This window comes from Ranitomeya variabilis, chromosome 2 (genome assembly GCF_051348905.1).
Source record: "Ranitomeya variabilis isolate aRanVar5 chromosome 2, aRanVar5.hap1, whole genome shotgun sequence".
In the NCBI taxonomy this organism is placed as follows: Eukaryota; Metazoa; Chordata; class Amphibia; order Anura; family Dendrobatidae; genus Ranitomeya; species Ranitomeya variabilis.
The window spans coordinates 231,036,887-231,062,186 of record NC_135233.1 but is presented as its reverse complement, the minus strand read 5'-3'; the positions used below and the strand labels follow the sequence as shown (position 1 = coordinate 231,062,186).

General features: G+C 41.8%; 1 protein-coding gene across 1 annotated transcript; it reads left to right on the top strand.

Moving 5' to 3' along the window:
• Positions 1-7,657: 7,657 nt before the first annotated feature.
• Positions 7,658-24,533, top strand: SLC34A3 (solute carrier family 34 member 3). Its single transcript, XM_077283979.1, has 13 exons — positions 7,658-7,766; positions 11,467-11,610; positions 12,153-12,257; positions 12,347-12,475; positions 12,558-12,701; positions 12,846-12,957; positions 13,135-13,330; positions 13,442-13,537; positions 15,428-15,545; positions 15,717-15,884; positions 22,219-22,335; positions 22,647-22,771; positions 23,613-24,533. Exons 2-13 carry the CDS (start codon positions 11,511-11,513, stop codon positions 24,114-24,116), a joined length of 1,914 nt encoding a protein of 637 aa, XP_077140094.1. The 5' UTR covers positions 7,658-7,766; positions 11,467-11,510; the 3' UTR covers positions 24,117-24,533.
• The last annotated feature ends 767 nt before the right edge of the window (positions 24,534-25,300 follow it).

The window sequence follows — 25,300 nt, the reverse complement described above, 5'->3', positions numbered from 1 at the left end:
GTTATCAGAAGCCTTTCTGTGCATGTTCCTGCTACTAGACAACTCTCAGCTAAGTTGGACTTTCGTCCTTGTTTGTTTTTGCATTTTGTTCCAGTTCACAGCTGCTGTTTCGTTACTGTGTCTGGAAAGCTCTTGTGATCTGAAATTGCCACTCTGGTGTTATGAGTTAATACTAGAGTCTTAAAGTAATTTCTGGATGGTGTTTTGATAGGGTTTTCAGCTGACCATGAAAGTGCCCTTTCTGTCTTCCTGCTATCTAGTAAGCGGACCTCGATTTTGCTAAACCTATTTTCATACTACGTTTGTCATTTCATCTTAAATCACCGCCAATATATGTGGGGGCCTCTGTCTGCCTTTTGGGGAAATTTCTCTAGAGGTGAGCCAGGACTGTATTTTCCTCTGCTAGGATTAGTTAGTCCTCTGGCTGGCGCTGGGCGTCTAGGGATAAAACGTAGGCACGCTACCCGGCCACTGTTAATTGTGCGGCAGGTTTAGTTCATGGTCAGTTTAGATTCCATCTTCCAAGAGCTAGTTCTTTTATATGCTGGGCTATGTTCTCTCGCTATTGAGAATCATGACAGCTGAGGGTGGTAAATGTGTTCAAGCACGTGGTAGTGTATGGCGCATTTTGTGTGTGTGTTCATATCCCCATGGTGGTGTGGTGATTATCCCATGTTGGGGCCCCACCTTAGCAACTGTACAGTATATACTCTTTGGCGCCATCGCTGTCATTCTTTAAGTCCCCCTTGTTCACATCTGGCAGCTGTTAATTTGCCTCCAACACTTTTCCTTTCATTTTTTCCCCATTATGTAGATAGGGGCAAAATTGTTTGGTGAATTGGAAAGCGCGGGGTTAAAATTTCACCTCACAACATAGCTTTGACGCTCTCGGGGTCCAGACGTGTGACTGTGCAAAATTTTGTGCCTGTAGCTGCGACGCCTCCAACACTTTTCCCTTCACTTTTTCCCCATTATGTAGATAGGGGCAAAATTGTTTGGTGAATTGGAAAGCGCGGGATTAAAATTTCACCTCACAACATAGCCTATGACACTCTCGGGGTCCAGACGTGTGACTGTGCAAAATTTTGTGGCTGTAGCTGCGACGGTTCAGATGCCAATCCCGGACATACACACATACATACATACATACATACATACACACATTCAGCTTTATATATTAGATATCTGTGTGTCATCTCCTCCTGTATATAGTATATACCTGTATGTCATCTCCTCCTATACATAGCATATACCTGTATGTCATCTCCTCCTGTATATACTATATACCTGTAGGTAATCTGCTCCTGTATATAGTATGTACCTGTGTGTCATCTCCTCCTGTATATAGTATATACCTGTATGTCATCTCCTCCTGTATGTAGTATGTACCTGTATGTCATCTCCTCCTCTATATAGTATATACCTGTGTGTCATCTCTCCTGTATATAGTATATACCTGTGTGTCATCTCATCCTGTATATAGTATATACCTGTGTGTCATCTCCCCTGTAAATAGTATATACCTGTGTGTCATCTCCTCCTGTATATAGTATATATCTGTATGTCATCTCCTCCTGTATTAGACCTTGTTCACACGTTATTTGGTCAGTATTTTTACCTCAGTATTTGTAAGCTAAATTGGCAGCCTGATAAATCCCCAGCCAACAGTAAGCCCACCCCCTGGCAGTATATATTAGCTCACACATACACATAATAGACTGGTCATGTGACTGACAGCTGCCGGATTCCTATATGGTCCATTTGTTGCTCTTGTAGTTTGTCTGCTTATTAATCAGATTTTTATTTTTGGAGGATAATACCAGACTTGTGTGTGTTTTAGGGCGAGTTTCGTGTGTCAAGTTGTGTGTGTTGAGTTGCGTGTGGCGACATGCATGTAGCGACTTTTGTGAGATGAGTTTTGTGTGGCGACATGCGTGTAGCAACTTTTTGTGTGTCGAGTTGCATGTGACAGGTTAGTGTAGCAAGTTGTGTGCAGCAAGTTTTGCGCATGGCGAGTTTTGCGCGTGGCAAGTTTTATGTGTGGTGCCTTTTGAGTATGTGCAAGTTTTGTGTGAGGCAACTTTTGCATGTGTTGCAACTTTTGTGCATGTGGCAATTTTTCTGCGTGTGCAAGTTTTGCGTGTGGCGAGTTTTCCATGAGGTGAGTTTTGCACGTGTGGCGAGTTTTGCATGTGGAGAGTTTTGCGCGTGGCGAGTTTTGAGCGGCGACTTTTGTGTTTCAACTTTTATGTGGCGAGGTTGGTGTATGTGTGGTGAAATGTGCGCTGAGGGTGGTATATGTGTTCAAGCACGTGGTAGTGTATGGCGCATTTTGTGTGTGTGTTCATATCCCCATGGTGGTGTGGTGACTATCCCATGTCGGGGCCCCACCTTAGCAACTGTACAGTATATACTCTTTGGCGCCATCGCTCTCATTCTTTAAGTCCCCCTTGTTCACATCTGGCAGCTGTTAATTTGCCTCCAACACTTTTCCTTTCATTTTTTCCCCATTATGTAGCTAGAAGCAAAATTGTTTGGTGAATTGGAAAGCGCAGGGTTAAAATTTCACCTCACAACATAGCTTTGACGCTCTCGGGGTCCAGACGTGTGACTGTGCAAAATTTTGTGCCTGTAGCTGCGACGCCTCCAACACTTTTCCTTTCACTTTTTCCCCATTATGTAGATAGGGGCAAAATTGTTTGGTGAATTGGAAAGCGCGGGGTTAAAATTTCACCTCACAACATAGCCTATGACGCTCTCGGGGTCCAGACGTGTGACTGTGCAAAATTTTGTGGCTGTAGCTGCGACGGTTCAGATGCCAATCCCGGACATACACACATTCAGCTTTATATCTAATATATAAAGCTGAATGTGTGTGTGTGTGTATGTATGTATGTATGTATGTATGTCCGGGATTGGCATCTGAACCGTAGCAGCTACAGCCACAAAATTTTGCACAGTCACACGTCTGGACCCCGAGAGCGTCATAGGCTATGTTGTGAGGTGAAATTTTAACCCCGCGCTTTCCAATTCACCAAACAATTTTGCCCCTATCTACATAATGGGGAAAAAGTGAAAGGAAAAGTGTTGGAGGCGTCGCAGCTACAGGCACAAAATTTTGCACAGTCACACGTCTGGACCCTGAGAGCGTCAAAGCTATATTGTGAGGTGAAATTTTAACCCCGCGCTTTCCAAGTCACCAAACAATTTTGCCCCTATCTACATAATGGGGAAAAAATGAAAGGAAAAGTGTTGGAGGCAAATTAACAGCTGCCAGATGTGAACAAGGGGGACTTAAAGAATGACAGCGATGGCACCAAAGAGTATATACTGTACAGTTGCTAAGGTGGGGCCCCAACATGGGATAATCACACCACCACGGGGATATGAACACACACACAAAATGCGCCACACACTACCACGTGCTCGAACACATATACCACCCTCAGTGCACATTTCACCACACATACACCAACCTCGCCACATAAAAGTAGAAACACAAAAGTCGCCGCTCAAAACTCGCCACGCGCAAAACTCTCCACATGCAAAACTCGCCACACGTGCAAAACTCGCCACACGCAAAACTTGCACACGCAGAAAAATTGCCACACGCAGAAAAATTGCCACATGCACAAAAGTTGCAACACATGCAAAAGTTGCCTCACACAAAACTTGCACATACTCAAAAGGCACCACACATAAAACTCGCCACGTGCAAAACTCGCCATGCGCAAAACTTGCTGCACACAACTTGCTACACTAACCTGTCACATGCAACTCGACACACAAAAAGTTGCTACACGCATGTCGCCACACAAAACTCATCTCACAAAAGTCCCTACATGCATGTCGCCACACGCAACTCAACACACACAACTTGACACACGAAACTCGCCCTAAAACACACACAAGTCTGGTATCCTTCAAAAATAAAAATCTGATTAATAAGCAGACAAACTACAAGAGCAACAAATGTACCATATAGGAATCCGGCAGCTGTCAGTCACATGACCAGTCTATTATGTGTATGTGTGAGCTAATATATACTGCCAGGGGGTGGGCTTACTGTTGGCTGGGGATTTATCAGGCTGCCATTTTAGCTTACAAATACTGAGGTAAAAATACTGACCAAATAACGTGTGAACGAGGGCTAATACAGGAGGAGATGGCATACAGCTATATACTATATACAGGAGATGACACACAGGTATATACTATTTACAGGGGAGATGACACACAGGTATATACTATATACAGGAGGAGATGACACACAGATATATACTATATACAGGAGAGATGACACACAGGTATATACTATATAGAGGAGGAGATGACATACAGGTACATACTACATACAGGAGGAGATGACATACAGGTATATACTATATACAGGAGGAGATGACACACAGGTATATACTATATACAGGAGCAGATTACCTACAGGTATATAGTATATACAGGAGGAGATGACACAGGTATATGCTATGTATAGGAGGAGATGACATACAGGTATATACTATATACAGGAGATGACACACAGATATATACTATATATAGGTGAGATGACACACAGGTATATACTATATACAGGAGATTACATACAGGTATATCTAATATATAAAGCTGAATGTGTGTATGTATGTATGTGTGTATGTCCGGGATTGGCATCTGTACCGTCGCAGCTACAGCCACAAAATTTTGCACAGTCACACGTCTGGACCCCGAGAGCGTCATAGGCTATGTTGTGAGGTGAAATTTTAACCCCGCGCGTTCCAATTCACCAAACAATTTTGCTCCTATCTACATAATGGGGAAAAAGTGAAGGGAAAAGTGTTGGAGGAAAATTGACAGCTGCCAGATGTGAACAATGAGGACTTAAAGAATGAGAGCGATGGCGACAAAGAGTATATACCGTACAGTTGCTAAGGTGGGGCCCCGACATGGGATACTCACCACACACGGGGATATGAACACAAACACAAAATGCGCCACACACTACCACGTGCTTGAACACATATACCACCCTCAGCACACATTTCACCACACACACACACCAACCTCGCCACATAAAAGTCGAAACACAAAAGTCACCACTCAAAACTCGCTACATGCAAAACTCGCCATATGCAAAACTAGGCTCACGCAAAACTCGCCACACGTGCAAAACTCACCTCATGGAAAACTCACCTCATGCAAAACTTGCACACACAGAAAAATTGCCACATGTACAAAAGTTGCACCACATGCAAAAGTTGCCTCACACAAAACTTGCACATACTCAAAATGCACCACACATAAAACTCGCCACGCGCAAAACTCGCCATGCACAAATCTTGCTGCACACAACTTGCTACACTAACCTGTCACATGCAACTCAACACACAAAATGTTGCTACACGCATGTCGCCATACAAAACTCATCTCACAAAAGTCGCTACATGCATGTCGCCACACGCAACTCAACACACACAACTTGACACATAAAACTCGCCCTAAAACACACACAAGTCTGGTATTGTCCTTCAAAAATAAAAATCTGATTAATAAGCAAACTACAAGAGCAACAAATGTACCATATAGGAAATACGGCAGCTGTCAGTCACATGACCTGTCTATTATGTGTATGTGTGAGCTAATATATACTGCCAGGGGGGAGGGCTTCCTGTTGGCTGGGGATTTATCAGGCTGCCAATAGCAACCAATCACAGCTCAGCTTCTATTTTGCTACAGTTAATTAACCTGAGCTCTGATTGGTTAATATAGGCAACAAAGACATTCTCAGTATAACAAAGCTAATATATGTTGTGAAATGCTTCTATTTGCTTAGTTTTTGCCTTTTAATAATTACATTTCTATCTATTTGTTTTGTGGTTTTTGTGTGCAGAATAAATTTTTGTTAACACATTCTATTTTGCTAACAGCAGTCATTAACCCGGGCGAAGCCGGGTAGTACAGCTAGTATTAGATAAAGATAGAAATAAAAGTTAAATTTGGTCTTCTAGTGAGGGTTTATTTGGGGTTCCCCCCAATTTGGAAATTATATACAGTACAGAAACTGTTAGCCAGTTTCATTGTAGCGCTTGATGTTTTTTGCCACTGCACTTGGGGACACTTTCCTTCATTTCTTAAAGTAATGATGGCCACTCATTTTTCTTTACTTAGCTACTTTTTTCTTGCCATAATACAAATTCTAACAGTCTATTCAGTAGGACTATCAGCTGTGTATCCACCAGACTTCTGCACAACACAACTGATGGTCCCAACCCCATTTATAAGGCAAGAAATCCCACTTATTAAACCTGACAGGGCACACCTGTGAAGTGAAAACCATTTCCGGTGACTACCTCTTGAAGCTCATCAAGAGAATGCCAAGAGTGTGCAAAGCAGTCATCAAAGCAAAAGGTGGCTACTTTGAAGAACCTAGAATATAAGATATAATTTCAGTTGTTTCACACCTTTTTGTTAAGTATATAATTCCACATGTGTTAATTCATAGTTTTGATGCCTTCAGTGTGAATGTACAATTTTCATAGTTATGAAAATACAGAAAAATCTTTAGATGAGAAGGTGTGTCCAAACTTTTGGTCTGTACTGTATATCCCACCAAAGACCATCTTAGTTCCTCCATTTTGTTATTAAACATAAAGCAGTGACCACAAGGGCTCACAATCTAATATCTCAATCTACAGAGGACAATAGGACCAAGCTCCTGAAGAACCAATGAGTCTAGCCAAATCTGTAGAGAACCATTGGTGCTGATATTCCATCGAAATTGATAATATGGCACTGTGCTTTCTAAACTGAACTTCATTCTAAGAGACCAGAGAGAAGTAGGATATTCCTGTTTTCCTGTAGGGTCTCCTCCTTTTGGACCATCTTTACATCCATTAGTTAATCAAGAAATCTGACAATCCGGCATCTAATAAGTCCCATTAGTGCTGTTTCTCTAGTATCATTTGACAAAAGTTTGTTTTTCCTTCTGAGAAAACTGAAGATCTGGTAAGAATATTTCAAAAGAAACATTAACTCTATAAGAAAATCATAAGCATCTCCTGGGGAGACCATATTCCTTAATGAGCTTAGTACTTAAGAAAGCTGTGCGGTGCACACTCCGTATCCGCATCTTCTGCCCTCAGCAAGTCTCATAATAAAGCAATGATGCATATTAATAAGGATGTAATTTATGAATTCCCAACATTCCCTGCAGCACTATAGTGTAAACTTGCATCTAGAATATGACTTTTTGAAGGGTCTTTAGCACACCCTTTAACTTTTTTGGCCTTCCACATCGGTAAATTATCCTGAATTTAACTATAAATGCCCTATACTGCTCTTATATTGATGCAGCATTGCTGTGTGTCAGTCCATACTGTAGTGTTGGAGTTATATTCATGGGTCATACCACGACAGAGAAAGTGGGGGGGAGGGCACAATACCAATATATAAATAATATAAAATAAAATACAGATGATTCACCGATGATATTGATGACCCCATATAGAACGAGACGCTGTAATGAATATGGATGCTACAACCACAGCTCAGTAAACAGTACAATGTATCTAAGCAGCAAATGAGGACAGCGCAACCTGAGATGCAAAAACATTGGGTCCCATTAGATTAACTCAGTAAACATTAATAACTGGAGCGATAGAAAAACACGTGCTGATAGCGCAGAAAACTTTGACCTCTTCCTTCAGGTATATAGATGGGCCGCTTACCTCTGCTCAGTGCATTTGGCCCAGCTGAATATCCTGCTCTTACTGGTAAGTGTGGCGGCCTCTCCTCACCTGAGGGTCATTATAGGGGTAGACCATTACTAAGATCTATCAAAAAAAAAAAAATCTGAAATCCTTTAAAACTATTTTAAATTATGTTTCATATGCATTTTCTTAGATCTAAAAAGAAAAGTTAGGAAGGTTTGCGTATATATATATATATATTTGCTAAGAACTCTAAAAAGCTATGAAAGGTTTTAAAACTCATAAATTATGTTTTATATAAATAATTCCTAAGGCTTAGAAAAAGTTTAGAACTTTTTAAAAACTTTTTATGTTACTTGTTGAGATCTATAAAAAGTTAGGAAAGTTTTGAAAACTTTTTTTTCCATGATATTTTAGATATATTTATGTCTTCATGGGCTTCTGGATCCTTATCCGCTTGTTACATGACTAAATTAATAAGTTGAATTTTTTTTGTCTAATTCATTGTTTTTTTTTCTGGAGATATGAAGTGTCTGGCGGCTGCTTAGCTCTTCCATAAAATGAACATTCGGACAAATATAGCATATTGTTGCACAATTCTTGGCCTAGACAGACATGGGGCAATTGTTGGTAAGGATCAGACAGCAGCCTCCATGCCTATGGTTTCTATCAGACGTCCAAGGCCATAATTTGGGGAACAGATCAATGGGAATACATAGATTCCTTAGGAAATCCAATCTTGATGAATGGAAAGGTTATACAGATAAGTGATATTTTGGCAGCGTTCAGGATTTTGTGCCTAAAGGTTGGAGGCAGATGTGCACAGAATCTGCATAATGACTCTCCCCAGCCTAATCTTTTGCTTTTCTATGCAGAATTTGTAGTTACTCATTTCTTTGGCAGTTATTTTTTTTCTGTGGTTCAGACACAAATCCAGGCGGAATTTTCTATAGCGTGTGCAAGGGAACAAGCATGGGACCCAGGTAGACATTGGATATGATGCAGACTTTGGTACAGATTCCATGTCCTATCTGGCTTATCAAACCTTAACAGGAAATTGAACTTTTACAAGTTTTTTAAATGTCACAATCCCTGCTAAACTTTTTTGACATGTTGATTGGCGGGGGTCCAAACCAAGAGCTCAATTTTCTCTATATCTGTGCTGGATAGAACACTTTTAGATCCATACTCATCTCTGTGCCAAACGCGGGTAACAGCTAAGCGCCTCTGCCCCTTGATTTAAGGGAACAGTGGGATGTTAAGACCTGAAACACCTAAGATCAACTAATCCAAAAAGTTATGAAAAACTTTGGTTACATCTTAATAGTTCACTATATGCCAATTTAGGGGGAACTTAGCTACAACTCTGTCTACTAGATGCTGTATTTGAAAAGGTTTGAGGAGAATTGGCATCGGAAACGCTTAGATGCCCGCTGATCAGTTGGCACCATGTAGTATTCCATTTCCTTACAATAAAATGGAATAAACGATACTATACATTTCCTTCCTGTTTATGAAAATGGTGCTTTCTTCAAAGAAAGCTCAGGTTTAGCATTTTTTAGTGTATTAGTTGTCATTTTCAGCAGCTCTGCTTGCTGTCAGTCAATAGGATTCTATTAATTATATTATATTATTATTACATTTTACTGTATGCCTATTCCAGATCTCTTATGTACATTTCTTAGATCAGATAACCACTCGGGTCCTCCAATTATGTAAAGAGTTTAATGTCAGTATACAGGTGGTCATGGAGTGTAATGTAAGTCGTACTTTCTCACAGCTTCGGCTTGTTACAATGTGTCAGTCTATGTACTTACCGATATCTTCCTAGAGTCTAGGACAGGAGAATCCTTAATTATTACTTTGGGAAGTTCATAGAAGATTACTTGCACTAATACACTGTAACAAATCCTCAGGTCTAGGTGTACGATTGAATTAGGGCCGATTTTTAACCCTTGAATGAATGTATTTCCATTCACTGGCAGCAAGAAGATATCTGGGAACGAGTGATGATTTAAGACAAATTCTATTAGAAAGGGATACCCTTTATAAATGAGATCAGTAAGCTCCTCTCCTGAAGTGCTCTGTGCTGCTGGGGCTCATTCTCATTCCCATCCCCCTCCTCGTCAGGTCATTATGCGATGGATCAGGGGACACCTTTGCCATGCATGTTCACAGAGAACAGGAGGCTCGGCCATAAATTATTACAACTTTCTAAGAAAGTCCTTCCCCTGCACTTTGTACAACTGGAAGCCATCATGTACAGAAACAACGTATATGTAATAGGTACACAGTTTAGAGGACAGGGAAAATATTAGCAGAATTGTAATTGCTATAGAAAGTTGCGAGATAACATAAATACACCTGTGCGTCGGCTTTGAGGATGTGGGTGCTTAAAGGGGTGCTCCTCCTACCAATGGATTGTCTGGACTGGATTTTCAAAGACAGACTGGTCGGTTTTCCTAGGGAATGAACTGTAAACAAAAGAAAAGTGTTAATATTTCAAAAACAGCTGCAAAATGTTAATAAGCTGTAAATTGCAAACGTGCTCGTATTTTCTAGTTCTAGCCGAAATGCACATACCGTATATGAAGAAGGGAATAACCCTTTAAGAAATGAAATTATATATATTATATAAGTTCTAACACTTAGGTAATGGACTGGAGCAGTATAGAAATGACTACTACAGTGTTTGCTTTTTATGTGTCTTGGACCCAAGAAGTATCGTTTCTCCTTGTGGAGAGTGACATGTTAAGCATGTCGAGGTGAGGAGACTTAAAGCCGCAATGCTCCTCTGGGAAATATGGTGCCAGACCCCTAAGTTGGTTTTTTGCAACAATGTACCATGGTTCTAAATAAGAAGGGATGGACTGAGACAGACCCGGGGCTTCAATGTGGGGCAACTCCTAGAAGGATAAGCTAAAAGTAATGTTTTTCAGATGAGGTGTCACGCCGCTGCAATGCAGGTACTTGCAAGGTCCACTACGTGGCAATAGAGTGGAGGGAGGACTGCACACAGCAGGACCAGACCTGCAATGCAGCGGCGAGGCCACCATCAGGTGGCAGCAGAATAGTCAAAACACGCCAGGTCGATATAAGACTGTAGCGCAGTACAAAGAGAATAAGCAAACACAGAGTCAATAACAAGCCAAATGGGTCAGTACCAGTCAGGAGCAAATATGCCAAAGACAAGAGACAAAACAACAGGTCAGGGTCCAAGCCAAGTAAAAACCAGAGAGTCAATACACGGAACATGGAGTAGGAAAGGGAAGAGGGGATAAACAGACACGGGTTCAGTAAGCAAACAGCAGGACAAATCAAGGCAAACAGAATCAGCTTCTCATGCTGTAGGCAGAAAATATAATTGACATGGTCTGCAGGACACGGCGTAGATAAATAGCAAACCTGAGACCAGACAGGCTGAGAAAGTTAACCCTTAGCATGACGAGACCAGAAAAAGGGGAAGACAGGACTCAAAACCCGGTCTGGATCATGACATGAGGGTCCATCAAAGGGCAGATATGGAGCTAAGGAGCATAATGAGCATTCAACGATCTTGGCCACTAAACTATTTTAAGTATTTTTTTGATCCCTTTAAGTGGGAATATAATCTTAAAAGACTATGTCATGGTGCCATCATCAATTAGGTTGAGTTATATCTCATGAAGGCCAAAGGGAGATTTACTTAGTAAAACAAACTGAAAAATTGGTAAAGTCCAAGAAAGGACTATAATGTGATGAGACATTTTCCAATCATCTGCAGGGTAACACCAGACTTCACAAGCTTCCGAGAGCAAAACTACCAACATGCCATTCACCAGCAACAACCCACAGGCACCTCTGTCCGACATGAAGAAGAGCATGGATGACGATCCCGTTAAGGTGCCGCTGGATGATCTTCCCATTGGTAAGGGTCAAGGACATAGGCGTCATGGAAGTGGCCGATGACTCCGATATGGATGGGTGCACTAATTCATATTAGTGATAAGCCCTGAGATCGTCCTGTCCAATACTAGGCAAAATATTTTCCTTGTTTGCTGGGTGCTCGGTACCACTTGACTGTGGCATGGTCTCTAAATATATTTTTTTGGGGCACCATAGCTTAACTTTGGATCTGGGAGTATTAGAAATGAAGGGTCCCATTGGCTCAATCAGATATTAGTATGCGTTGGCATTCGCAACCAGAATGAAGGTTAAAACACTCTGTCGGCCGACCGTCTCCTGTGTATGGGGACCTCTTTGCTGCCCACTTACAAATTCCAAAATACAAGGATTCTAGTGTTTTCTCTGGCTAAAAAAATTGATAAAAATGTGAGTATTATTGGAAAAACTGACAATCACTAGGGTCAGATCTGGTGCCAATGGGGCAAACACAAAGCCCCTTTCACACCACAATTTTCAGGATGACTTTCGAGGACCATGGTACTTACTATATTTGTTGTTCTATAGACTCCACCTACACGTTGTCTATGGATTTGGCATCATGCGAAGTACTTGATGAAATTGATCCTTGGGCACTACCAGAACTCCAGTCTTCAGGACCTTCTTGGAAAGGTAGGTTGTTTTCATGGTTGCTTTTCACCAGTATTTTCCAGTATCAACCTTTGGCACAGCCAGTAACATCTGAACTGATCCTTCTTTAGAGCTGAACAACAAGCAAAGAGTAAAGCGAGTGGTGACCGGGGTTGTGAAGGGTTGTCTTCTCATTGGGTTCCTCTACTTGTTCATCTGCTCCTTGGATGTTCTGAGTTCAGCTTTCCAGCTGGTCGGAAGTAAGTCACCCATCCACTCCCATGACATGTGTTTCCATCTTCTGTCAGTATCAAGCGACTTATAATATGTTTTGATCCTTAGGTAAACTCACAGGAGACATCTTCAGTGACAATGACATCCTTGCCAATCCGATCGCTGGCCTGGTCATTGGTGTTCTGGTGACAATCCTGGTGCAGAGCTCAAGTACCTCATCTTCCATCATCGTCAGCATGGTTTCTTCTGGAAGTAAGAACTTGTTGGGTGGATGTGATGAGATGTCTGGAGGGAGGGATGGTGAAGATCTTCTAAGTCTAGCATTTCGGGGATGGGTTCAGATGGGTTTGCACATGAAGAACATTTTATCTAATAGGCTTCCCTGTTCTTTCTTAGTTCTGAATGTCAAAGCTTCCATTCCCATCATCATGGGGGTCAACGTGGGAACATCAGTGACGAGCACCTTGGTATCTTTGGCTCAATCTGCGGACCGCAATGAGTTTCGAAGGTAGAGTCCTTGTTCTATGTTGGGAGGGATTGGTGATGGGTTCTATCTAGAAGTTATTTTAGTACCATTTATAAATCGCTCCAAGGATCTCAAGACTTGTGCCAACTTCCAACTTCCTAAATCTTACTTGTGCCAACTTCCCAGATCTTCAATATAATGGATATAAATTGGTTCTAGGGCGTTTGGAGGTTCAGCTGTACACGGTATGTTCAACTGGTTGACGGTCATCATTCTGTTACCGATTGAGCTGGGAACGGGATACCTTTTCCATGTTTCCAATGCCATTATTAAGAGTTTTAACATCCACAATGGAGCAAATGCACCCGATATTCTTAAAGTCATCACCCGACCATTTACTGATCTCATCATCATGGTAAGACCCCTGGGACGGCTGGGTTTAGGTGATACCCCCACCCCCATTAGGCAGCTCATGTTCTAGACACCACATTTTTTAGTTTAATAAGTTCTCAATCATGTCTTCTAGTTGGACAGCAAAGTCATTGCAGGAAACGCAGTTGGAAACCCAGAATATGCAAACAGCAGTCTGATCAAGAGATGGTGCGTCACCAACGAGACAACTGTAAGTGTAGGAATCATGTGATAGTTGAACAAGCAGACACACACTACCGAAGCAATACTTACATATAGCTAAAATGTTAAATAGACTAAGATTGGGGGCACTGTTCCATTGGTGTCTGTCTAATGTATGTGGTAAAAAGTGATAGTGCAAGTCATGCTGCATTGTGATTGGGGGCGCTGTTCTATTAGTGTCTAAGGGAAGTATGTGGTAAAAAGTGGTACTGCAAGTCATACAAAAGTCACTTTCCTTGAGATTTAATACGAGCATTACACTGCGTGCAGAATTATTAGGCAAGTTGTATTTTAGAGGATTATTTTTATTATTGATCAACAACTATGTTCCCAATCAACCTAAAAGACTCGTAAATATCAAAGCTTAATATTTTTGGAAGTTGGCGTGGGTTATTTTTAGATTTGGCTATCATAGGAGGATATCTGTTTGTGCAGGTAACTATTACTGTGAAGAATTATTAGGCAACTTAATAAAAACCAAATATATTCCGATCTCACTTGTTTATTTTCACCAGGTAAACCAATATAACTGCACAAAATTTAGAAATAAACATTTCTGACATGCAAAAACAAAACCCCAAAAAATTAGTGACCAATATAGCCACCTTTCTTTATGATGACACTCAGCAGCCTTCCATCCATAGATTCTGTCAGTTGCTTGATCTGTTTACGACCAACATTGCGTGCAGCAGCCACCACAGCCTCCCAGACACTGTTCAGAGAGGTGGACTGTTTTTCCTCCCTGTAGATCTCACATTTTATGAGGGACCACAGGTTCTCTATGGGGTTCAGATCAGGTGAACAAGGGGGCCATGCCATTATTTTTTCTTCTTTTAGACCTTTTTTTGGCCAGCCACGCTGTGGAATAGTTGGAGGCATGTGATGGAGCATTGTCCTGCATGAAAATCATGTTTTTTTTTAACGATACCGACTTCTTCCTGTACCACTGCTTGAAGAAGTTGTCTTCCAGAAACTGGCAGTAGGTCTGGGAGTTGATCTTCACTCCATCCTCAACCCGAAAAGGTCCCACAAGTTCATCTTTGATGATACCAGCCCATACCAGTACCCCACCTCCACCTTGCTGGCGTCTGAGTCAGAGTGGAGCTCTCTGCCCTTTACTGATCCAGCCTCTGGCCCATCCATCTGGTCCATCAAGAGTCACTCTCATTTCATCAGTCCATAAAACCTTTGTAAAGTCAGTCTTAAGATATTTCTTGGCCCAGTCTTGACGTTTTATCTTATGTTTCTTGTTCAAAGGTGGTCGTTTTTCAGCCTTCCTTACCTTGGCCATGTCCCTGAGTATCGCACACCTTGTGCATTTTGTTAATCCAGTAACGTTACAGCTCTGAAATATGGCAAAACTGGTGGCAAATGGCATATTGGCAGCTTCACGCTTGAGTTTCCTCAATTCGTGGGCTATTTTGCGCCTTTTTTGCCCAACACGCTTCTTGCGACCCTGTTGGCTATTTGCCATGAAATGCTTGTTCGGTGATCACGCTTCAAAAGTTTGGCAATTTCAACACTGCCGCATCCCTCTGCAAGACATCTCACAATTTTGGACTTTTCAGAGCCCGTCAAATCTCTCTTCTGACCCATTTTGCCAAAGGAAAGGAAGTTGCCTAATAATTAAGCACAGCTTATATAGGGTGTTGATGTCATTAGACAACACCCCTCCTCATTACAGAGATGCACATCACCTGATTTACTTAATTTGTAGTTGGCTCTCAAGCCTGAACAGCTTGGAGTAGGACAACATGTATAAAAAGTATCATGTGATCAAAATACAACTTGCCTAATAATTCTGCACACAGTGTAGTCCAAACAGTTAGAAATATACAGTATATGTGAAAATGAACGTTGCATTGAATCCTGTTTGCAGGTAACAGAACACATTCCGGCTACAAATCTGACTAATTGCAGTGCTGTCACCTGTCTTACCAATGCAAGTGGAACGTTCATAGAAAATAACATCACCATTAAGCAGAATGTGGAGAGATGTAAGTAAAGGATGGAAAGAATTAAAGGGGCAAACATTTTTATGTCGATTAAGCTCCAATAATTTCATAGTAAAAAGTTATACAACTTTGCTTTTCAGATGCACGACATTTTCAAGTGCTCTGCTTGCTCTCAGAGAACAGAAATTAAAATCTTGCGCTCTTTTTTATTAGGTTACCATATTTTTGCCCAAGTCAACCTCTCGGACATAGGGGTGGGCTTCATCCTCTTGACTGCCTCTTTGTTGGTCCTCTGCACATGTCTTATTCTCATCGTCAAACTTCTCAACTCCGTCCTGAAGGGTCAGATCGCCCATGTCATCAAGAAGATTATCAATGCTGGTATGTACCATGGACCCAGTGGCGTAACTACAAAGTTATGGGCCCCGGTGCGAACTTCCAAATGGGGCCCCCCCCCCCTACCTCCGTGACGCCCCCCCACCCCCTTCCCCTAGATACGCCTCGGACTGTTGCAGGAATCTCCTGCACTGCAACATGGTGTTGGGTGCCAGCACAGCCCGCACAGTGGTATATCCAGCACAGCCCGCACAGTGGTATATCCAGCACAGCCCGCACAGTGGTATATACAGCACAGCCCGCACAGGGGTATATACAGCAGAGCCCGCACAGGGGTATATACAGCACAGCCCGCACAGGGGTATATACAGCACAGCCCGCACAGGGGTATATACAGCACAGCCCGCACAGGGGTATATGCAGCACAGCCAGCACAGGGGTATATAGAGCACAGCCAGCACAGGGGTATATAGAGCACAGCCAGCACAGGGGTATATAGAGCACAGCCAGCACAGGGGTATATAGAGCACAGCCCGCATCTCATCCCCCCCCCCCCCCCGATAATGGCCCCACAGTCCGGTGAAAAAGAAAAAAAAAAACTCTCCTCACCTTTCCTTTTGCCCGCGCTGCTCCTGGTGGCTGCAGTCTGCCCAGGACACTGCAGGTGCGCGATGATATGACATCATCGCGCACCCGCAGTGTACTGTCAGAGGCAGAGCGGGGAATGATGGGAGAGGGAGCGTCAGGTGACGCTCTCCTCCATCATTGCATTGAACTATACCGGTGTCATAGACGCCGGTATAGTTAAATGCGGCGGCGGCGGCGGCGGCGGCGGGGGGGGAGGAACAGTGCAGCGGCCCACTACTGGCATCGGCTCTTCTGGCATTTGCCAGAAGTGCCCGATGTCCAGCCCGGCCCTGCCCTGACCTGCCGGCCCGGGGCCCCTGACCTGCGGGGCCCGGTCGCAATGGCGACCGCTGCGACCGCGGTCGTTACGCCCCTGCATGGACCTACAAAGTAACTACTCCTGATATTGCTGCTTTACAGAGGTGCCAGAAACTACCACTTATATTTGTGCATACCAACAGTGACATCTACTGGTCAGAAATGAGAATTACAGAATTACACAGGATAATTACACGTAAAAGAGTTTATGTAGAGATTAGTGATGACCGAATATACTCGTTACTCGAGATTTCCCGAGCACGCTCGGGTGTCCTCCGAGTATTTTTTAGTGCTCAGAAATTTAGTTTTTATTGCCGCAGCTGAATGATTTACATCTGATAGCCAGCATAAGTACATGTGGGGGTTGTCTGGTTGCTAGGGAATCCCCACAAGTAATAAAGCTGGCTGACAGATGTCAATGCGGCAATAAAAACGAAATCTCCGAGCACTAAAAAATACTCGGAGGACCTCCGAGCGAGCTCGGGAAATCTCGAGTAACGAGTATATTCGCTCATCACTAGTGGAGATGTATCATTTATACATGTATAGTTATATACAGGAGATGCCCAGGTTATACCAGCTGTCCATATATAATTATATACAGGAGATGCCCAGGTTATACCAGCTGTCCATATATAATTATATACAGGAGATGCCCAAATTATACCAGCTCTACATGTATAATTATATACAGGAGATACCCAGGTTATACCAGCTGTACATATATAATTATATACAGGAGATGCCCAGGTTATACCAGCTGTACATATATAATTATATACAGGAGATGCCCAGGTTTTACCAGCTGCACATGTAGAATTATATACAGGAGATGCCCAGGTTATACCAGGTGCACATGTAGAATTATATACAGGAGATGCCCAGGTTATACCAGGTGCACATATACAATAATATACATGAGATGTCCAGGTTATACCAGCTGTACACATATACTTATATACAGGAGATGCCCAGGTTATACCAGCTGCACATATATAATAATATACAGGAGATGTCCAGGTTATACCAGCTGCACATATGTAATAATATACAGGAGATCCCCAGGTTATACCAGCTGCACATATATAATTGTATACAGGAGATACCCAGGTTATACCATCTGTACATACAGTTATATGAAAAAGTTTGGGCACCCCTATTAATCTTAAGCTTAATGTTTTATAAAAATTGTTTTTTTTTGCAACAGCTATTTCAGTTTCATATATCTAATAACTGTTGGACACAGTAATGTTTCTGCCTTGAAATGAGGTTTATTGTACTAACAGAAAATGTGCAATCTGCATTCAAACTAAATTTGACAGGTGCATAAGTATGGGAACCTCACCAGAAAAGTGACATTAATATTTAGTAGATCCTCCTTTTGCAAAAATAACAGCCTCTAGTCGCTTCCTGAAGCTTTTAACGAGTTCCTGGATCCTGGATGAAGGTATTTTTGACCATTCCTCTTTACAAAACAATTCCAGTTCAGTTAAGTTTGATGGTCGCCAAGCATGGACAGCCCTCTTCATATGATCCCACAGATGTTCAATGATATTCAGGTCTGGGGACTGGGATGGCCATTCCAGAACAGTGTAATTGTTCCTCTGCATGAATGCCTGAGTAGATTTGGAGCGGTGTTTTGGATCATTGTCTTGCTGAAAGATCCATCCCCTGCGTAACTTCAACTTTGTCACTGATTCATGAACATTATTGTCAAGAATCTGCTGATACTGAGAGGAATCATGTGTCCCTCAACTTTAACAAGATTCCCGGTGCCGGCATTGGCCACACAGCCCCAAAGCATGATGGAACCTCCACCAAATTTTACTGTGGGTAGCAAGTGTTTTTCTTGGAATGCTGTGTTTTTTTGCCGCCATGCATAACGTCTTTTTGTATGACCAAACAACTCAATCTTGGTTTCATCAGTCCACAGGACCTTCTTCCAAAAAGAAATGGGCTTCTCCAAATGTGCTTTTGCATACCTCAGCCGACTCTGTTTGTGGCGTGCTTGCAGAAACAGCTTCTTTCGCATCACTCTCCCATACAGCTTCTCCTTGTGCAAAGTGCGTTGTATAGTTGACCGATGCACAGTGACACCATCTGCAGCAAGTTGATGCTGCAGCTCTCTGGAGGTGGTCTGAGGATTGTCCTTGACTGATCTCACCATTCTTCTTCTCTGCCTTTCTGATGTTTTTCTTGGCCTGCCACTTCTGGCCTTAACAAGAACTGTACCTGTGTTCTTCCATTTCCTTACTATGTTCCTCACAGTGGAAATTGACAGGTTAAATCTCTTAGCTTTTTGTATCCTTCCCCTGAACAACTATGTTGAATAATCTTTGTTTTCCGATCATTTGACAGTTGGTTTGAGGAGCCCATGTTGCCACTCTTCAGAGGAGATTCAAACAGGAGAACAACTTGCAAGTGGCCACTTTAAGTAGCTTTTCTCATGATTGCATACACCTGGCTATGAAGTTCAAAGCTCAATGAGGTTACAAAACCAAAAAAAGTGCTTTAGTAAGTCAGTAAAAAGTAGGTAAGGTATTTAAAATACGAAAATGATAAGGGTGCCCATACTTATGCACCTGTCAAATTTTGTTTGAATACAGATTGCACATTTTCTGTTAGTACAATAAACCTCATTTCAAGGCAGAAACATTACTGTGTCCAACAGTTATTAGATATATGAAACTGAAATAGCTGTTGCAAAAAAAACAATTTTTATAAAACATTAAGCTTAAGATTAATAGGGGTACCCAAACTTTTTCATATAACTGTATATGATTATATACAGGAGATGCCCAGGTTATACCATCTGTACATATGTAGTTATATACAGGAGATGCCCAGGTTACACCAGCTGTACATATACAGTGCCTACAAGTAGTATTCAACCCCCTGCAGATTTAGCAGGTTTACACATTTGGAATTAACTTGGCATTGTGACATTTGGACTGTAGATCAGCCTGGAAGTGTGAAATGCACTGCAGCAAAAAAGAATGTTATTTCTTTGTTTATTTATTTTTTTTTAAATTGTGAAAAGTTTTTTCAGAGGGTCATTTATTATTCAACCCCTCAACCCACCAGAATTCTGTTTGGTTCCCCTAAAGTATTAAGAAGTAGTTCAGGCACAAAGAACAATGAGCTTCACATGTTTGGATTAATTATCTCTTTTTCCAGCCTTTTCTGACTATTTAAGACCCTCCCCAAACTTGTGAACAGCACTCATACATGGTCAACATGGGAAAGACAAAGGAGCATTCCAAGGCCATCAGAGACAAGATCGTGGAGGGTCACAAGGCTGGCAAGGGGTACAAAACCCTTTCCAAGGAGTTGGGCCTACCTGTCTCCACTGTTGGGAGCATCATCCGGAAGTGGAAGGCTTATGGATCTACTGTTAGCCTTCCACGACCTGGACAGCCTTTGAAAGTTTCCTCCCGTGCAGAGGCCAGGCTTGTCCGAAGAGTCAAGGCTAACCCAAGGACAACAAGGAAGGAGCTCCGGGAAGATCTCATGGCAGTGGGGACATTGGTTTCAGTCAATACCATAAGTAACGTACTCCACCGCAATGGTCTCCGTTCCAGACGAGCCCGTAAGGTACCTTTACTTTCAAAGCGTCATGACAAGGCTCGTCTACAGTTTGCTCATGATCACTTGGAGGACTCTGAGACTGACTGGTTCAAGGTTCTCTGGTCTGATGAGACCAAGATCGAGATCTTTGGTGCCAACCACACACGTGACGTTTGGAGACTGGATGGCACTGCATACGACCCCAAGAATACCATCCCTACAGTCAAGTATGGTGGTGGCAGCATCATGCTGTGGGGCTGTTTCTCATCCAAGGGGCCTGGCCATCTGGTCCGCATCCATGGGAAGATGGATAGCACGGCCTACCTGGAGATTTTGGCCAAGAACCTCTGCTCCTCCATCAAGCATCTTAAGATGGGTCGTCATTTCATCTTCCAACAAGACAACGACCCAAAGCACACAGCCAAGAAAACCAAGGCCTGGTTGAAGAGGCAAAAAATCAAGGTGTTGCAGTGGCCTAGTCAGTCTCCTGACCTTAACCCAATTGAAAAATTGTGGAAGGAGCTCAAGATTAAAGTCCACATGAGACACCCAAAGAACCTAGATAACTTGGAGAAGATCTGCATGGAGGAGTGGGCCAAGATAACTCCAGAGACCTGTGCCGGCCTGATCAGGTCTTATAAAAGACGATTATTAGCTGTAATTGCAAACAAAGGTTATTCCACAAAATATTAAACCTAGGGGTTGAATAATAATTGACCCACACTTTTATGTTTAAAATTTATAAAAATTTAACTGAGCAACAAAACTTTTTGGTTTGTAAGATTTATGCATCTGTTAATAAATCCTGCTCTTGTTTGAAGTTTGAAGGCTCTAACTTATTTGCATCTTATTAAACCTGCTAAATCTGCAGGGGGTTGAATACTACTTGTAGGCATTGTATAATTATATACAGGAGATATCCAGGTTATACCAGCTGTACATATATAATCATATACAGGAGATGCCCAGGTTATACCAGCTGCACATACATAATAATATACAGGAAATGTCCAGGTTATACCAGCTGCACATATGTAATTATATACAGGAGATGCCCAGGTTATACCAGCTGTACATATATAATTATATACAAGAGATGCCCAGGTTATACCAGCTGTACATATGTAATTATATACAGGAGATGCCCAGGTTACACCAGCTGTACATATATAATTATATACAGGAGATGCCCAGGTTATACCAGCTGCACATATATAATAATATACAGGAGATGTCCAGGTTATACCAGCTGTACATATATAATTATATACAGGAGATGCACAGGTAATACCAGCTGCACATATATAATTGTATACAGGAGATACCCAGGTTATACCATCTGTACATATATGATTATATACAGGAGATGCCTAGGTTATACCAGCTGTACATATATAATTATATACAGGAGATGCCCAGGTTATACCAGCTGCACATATATAATAATATATAGGAGATGTCCAGGTTATACCAGCTGTACATATATAATTATATACAGGAGATGCCCAAGTTATACCAGCTGCACATATATAATTGTATACAGGAGATACCCAGGTTATACCATCTGTACATATATGATTATATACAGGAGATGTCAAGGTTATACCAGCTGTACATATATAGTTATATACAGGAGATGCCCAGGTTATATCAGCTGCACATATATAATTACATACAGGAGATGCCAGGTTATACCAGCTGCACATATATAATTGTATACAGGAGATACCCAGGTTATGCCATCTGTACATACATGATTATATACAGGAGATGCCCAGGTTATATCATCTGTACATATGTAATTATATACAGGAGATGCCCAGGTTACACCAGCTGTACTAACATGCTCGATATTCATATTTTCCAGACTTTCCCTTCCCATTCAGTTGGCTCACCGGATACTTGGCGATTATTGTTGGTGCTGTAATGACGTTTGTGGTTCAGAGCAGCTCTGTCTTCACCGCGGCCATTGTGCCCTTAATGGGTAAGTGACAGAACATTAATATAAATAGATACAAAGATATTATATTGTATCTCATGTATGTAGGGACTAATTACAGTAAGTTAAATTAGCCTTTTTTCCGCAAACAGCGCTCTTCTTTGTCCATAGGTTGCGCTTGGTATTGAAACTCAGCCTCATTTTCGTTAATGAATCTGAGTTGCAGTACCAGGCACAACCTGTATATAAGAGGGCGCTATTTGAAGATAAAAACATCAAAACCTTTTTGTTAATCCCAAACAACACTTTTCAGTACCCTCATTATGAATGTTGTACAGTAATTGTTTTTTTTTCAGGTGTTGGTGTCATAAGTATGAAAAGAGCGTATCCTTTATTCCTCGGATCTAATATCGGAACTACCACCACAGCGGTATTAGCGGCCTTGGCCAGCCCTGCAGAGTCTCTGAGTGAATCAGTTCAGGTATAATGACTTGTAATAACTTCTAATACCCTGAAAGGTGTGGGGGCGCGATACACTAAAGTAGAAAATCAATGTTACAACTATCTCCAGAGTATTAATAAAAGATATGTAGAGAGGAGATAGTAGATGGACACAAACCCTCATTGTACCAGGGGCCCAAGTAGGGTCTTGGTTCATTCATGGATGCCTTCGACACAGGCACTAGAGAGGAGGCTTTTAGTGAGCCTTTTGGGGATAAACCTTGGTTGGTGCACTGTTTGCAAACAAGGAGATAATAAATTGGCTCAAGGGGTCAAAAAAAACACCAGACCCTGCTGAAAAACAAGGACAACCCATTTTGGTCTTCATCATCCTCACGTTGACATCCTTCATATGACTACTAGGGTGATTTTTAATTATAGTTTTGTTTTTGACCCATTTTTACTATTCTACTGACCATTTTTCTGTCATGGGTAGAAATCCTGGCACCATAATGGAAGCCCATTTTGGCTTTCACCATCCCCAAGTTTACAGATTTCCTATGAATCTCTACAATACTCGTAAAGTTATTGGGTGACATGTTTGCCTTTGACCCATTCTACCATTCTAGGAAATGTCCAAAGTCTGACACCAGAACTCCTGGCCCCGTAGATTTGAGTGGGACTTTAGAACTAAGTTAGGATGAAGATACAGTAATAACTCACATGTCCCCACCTGACCCTTCACGGCAAGGTACAAAATATTGGTCAGCTGCCAAGATATTCCCGGATAAATAAAGGGTCCCCTCGTAGTAGAAGCTCTACAAGTTCTACAGCCTCACATTGGATGAAAAGACTTATAATTGTCTTCTTATTGTTTACAGGTTGCATTCATCCACTTGTTCTTCAACCTCACTGGCATTTTGCTCTGGTATGTTATTCCTTATCTACGTGTTCCAATCCACGTGGCCAAGAAGTTTGGAGACATCACTGCCAAGTACCGCTGGTTTGCCGTCTTGTACCTGCTCGTCAGCTTCCTTATCCTACCCTTGGCCATATTTGGCCTTTCCATGGCTGGATGGATCGTCTTAGCTGCCGTGGGTGGTCCCCTCCTCATTTTGTTCATTGCCATCATCATCATTAACGTCCTGCAGAAGAGGTTGCCCAAATGTCTTCCATCTTTCTTGAGGAACTGGGACTTCCTTCCAATCTGGTTACATTCTTTGGCACCCTGGAACAGGCTTCTCTACAAGATGTGTGGCTGCTGTTGTAAAAAATGCTCCCACGATGAAGAAGAAAAATCTAAAGATCTCTTGCCCGAGGTCATCCCATCCCCGGAAACTCACTGCTATGAAAATCCGGACTTTGTTCAATCACAAGAGCTATGAGGGTGGTCCAATCCAAGATCACCCTCTTCGCCCAAAACGGACTAACCAGAACCTTTCTGGACTCCCTGACTCAATAAGACTATCCCAAATTATTTATATAACAGAAAAACATTTTTTATTATTTTATTAAAATTCATGCTTTTTGTACATAGCAATGAGCGATGCTCCGGAGAACTCAGTGGAGTGTCCACGTTATCAAACAGATCACATGAAGTTGATCAGGCCTGGGTCATAACATACAATAATGAGGGCTCACTCATCGTAAAATTAAAAAATACGGTTTATTTATTAATCTGTCGATGTGATATCTGTAAGTCTACCCCTCAACTGTTGGTAGAAAAACCAAAAGCATAGGGTGTGGAAAGAAATAGAAATGAGTAACACCATCAGCTCCGTTTTACTATGCTAGATGTTGGTTTTCACTGCAGTTCTGGTATTCTATTCATGGACCAGGAAGATTAGAATACTCAGAAATATAGGGGGAAAGAAAGGGAGAAAACAGTATTTTAGTGGTGCAATTCATAAACAAAGCCTTTGATTCCCATCTGTAAGGGCTGCTGAATATAAACCTTATCGCCTGTAAGGCCAATGCCTAATGTCTGCCAGCAGAATCATATCTTGCAATACCCAGCAGATTGTCACAAAGTGGCAGAGATGTATGTTAAACCTTTCATGTGTAAAAATAAAAAACATAAAAAAAGCAAATTAGAAGCTACTTTTCTAGTGTTTTTGGGACCTAAATAGAATCACAAAAATTAACAAATGGTATATGAGGATTATACTTACATCTATATATTAGTGCAAAGAAACAGAAGACCAGGCTATAAGGTGCATATATTTAGATGCATCAAGGATTCAGAGGTATGGATGGGTAGAAAGAAATTTTTAATTTTCCAAAATCAGCAAAGGGTTGGTAGATGACATGACAAATTTAAAAAAAATTAAACATAAACACAACACGTTTCAGCTGTCTAGCCTTCATCAGGTGTTACACAGGCAGGTTGTAATCCTCCACACAACCTGGGGTGAGACGTTTTCCAACAGTTTCTGGTGTTTAGATATAGATGGACAAACCCCAATAAAATGACCATTTTTGCCACAGTAAAAGCACCCCCCTGTCTTGTGGCGAACCACATGAGACCCATAATGGGAAGAAGACCCACTAACTGCATAGGTTCTTCAGA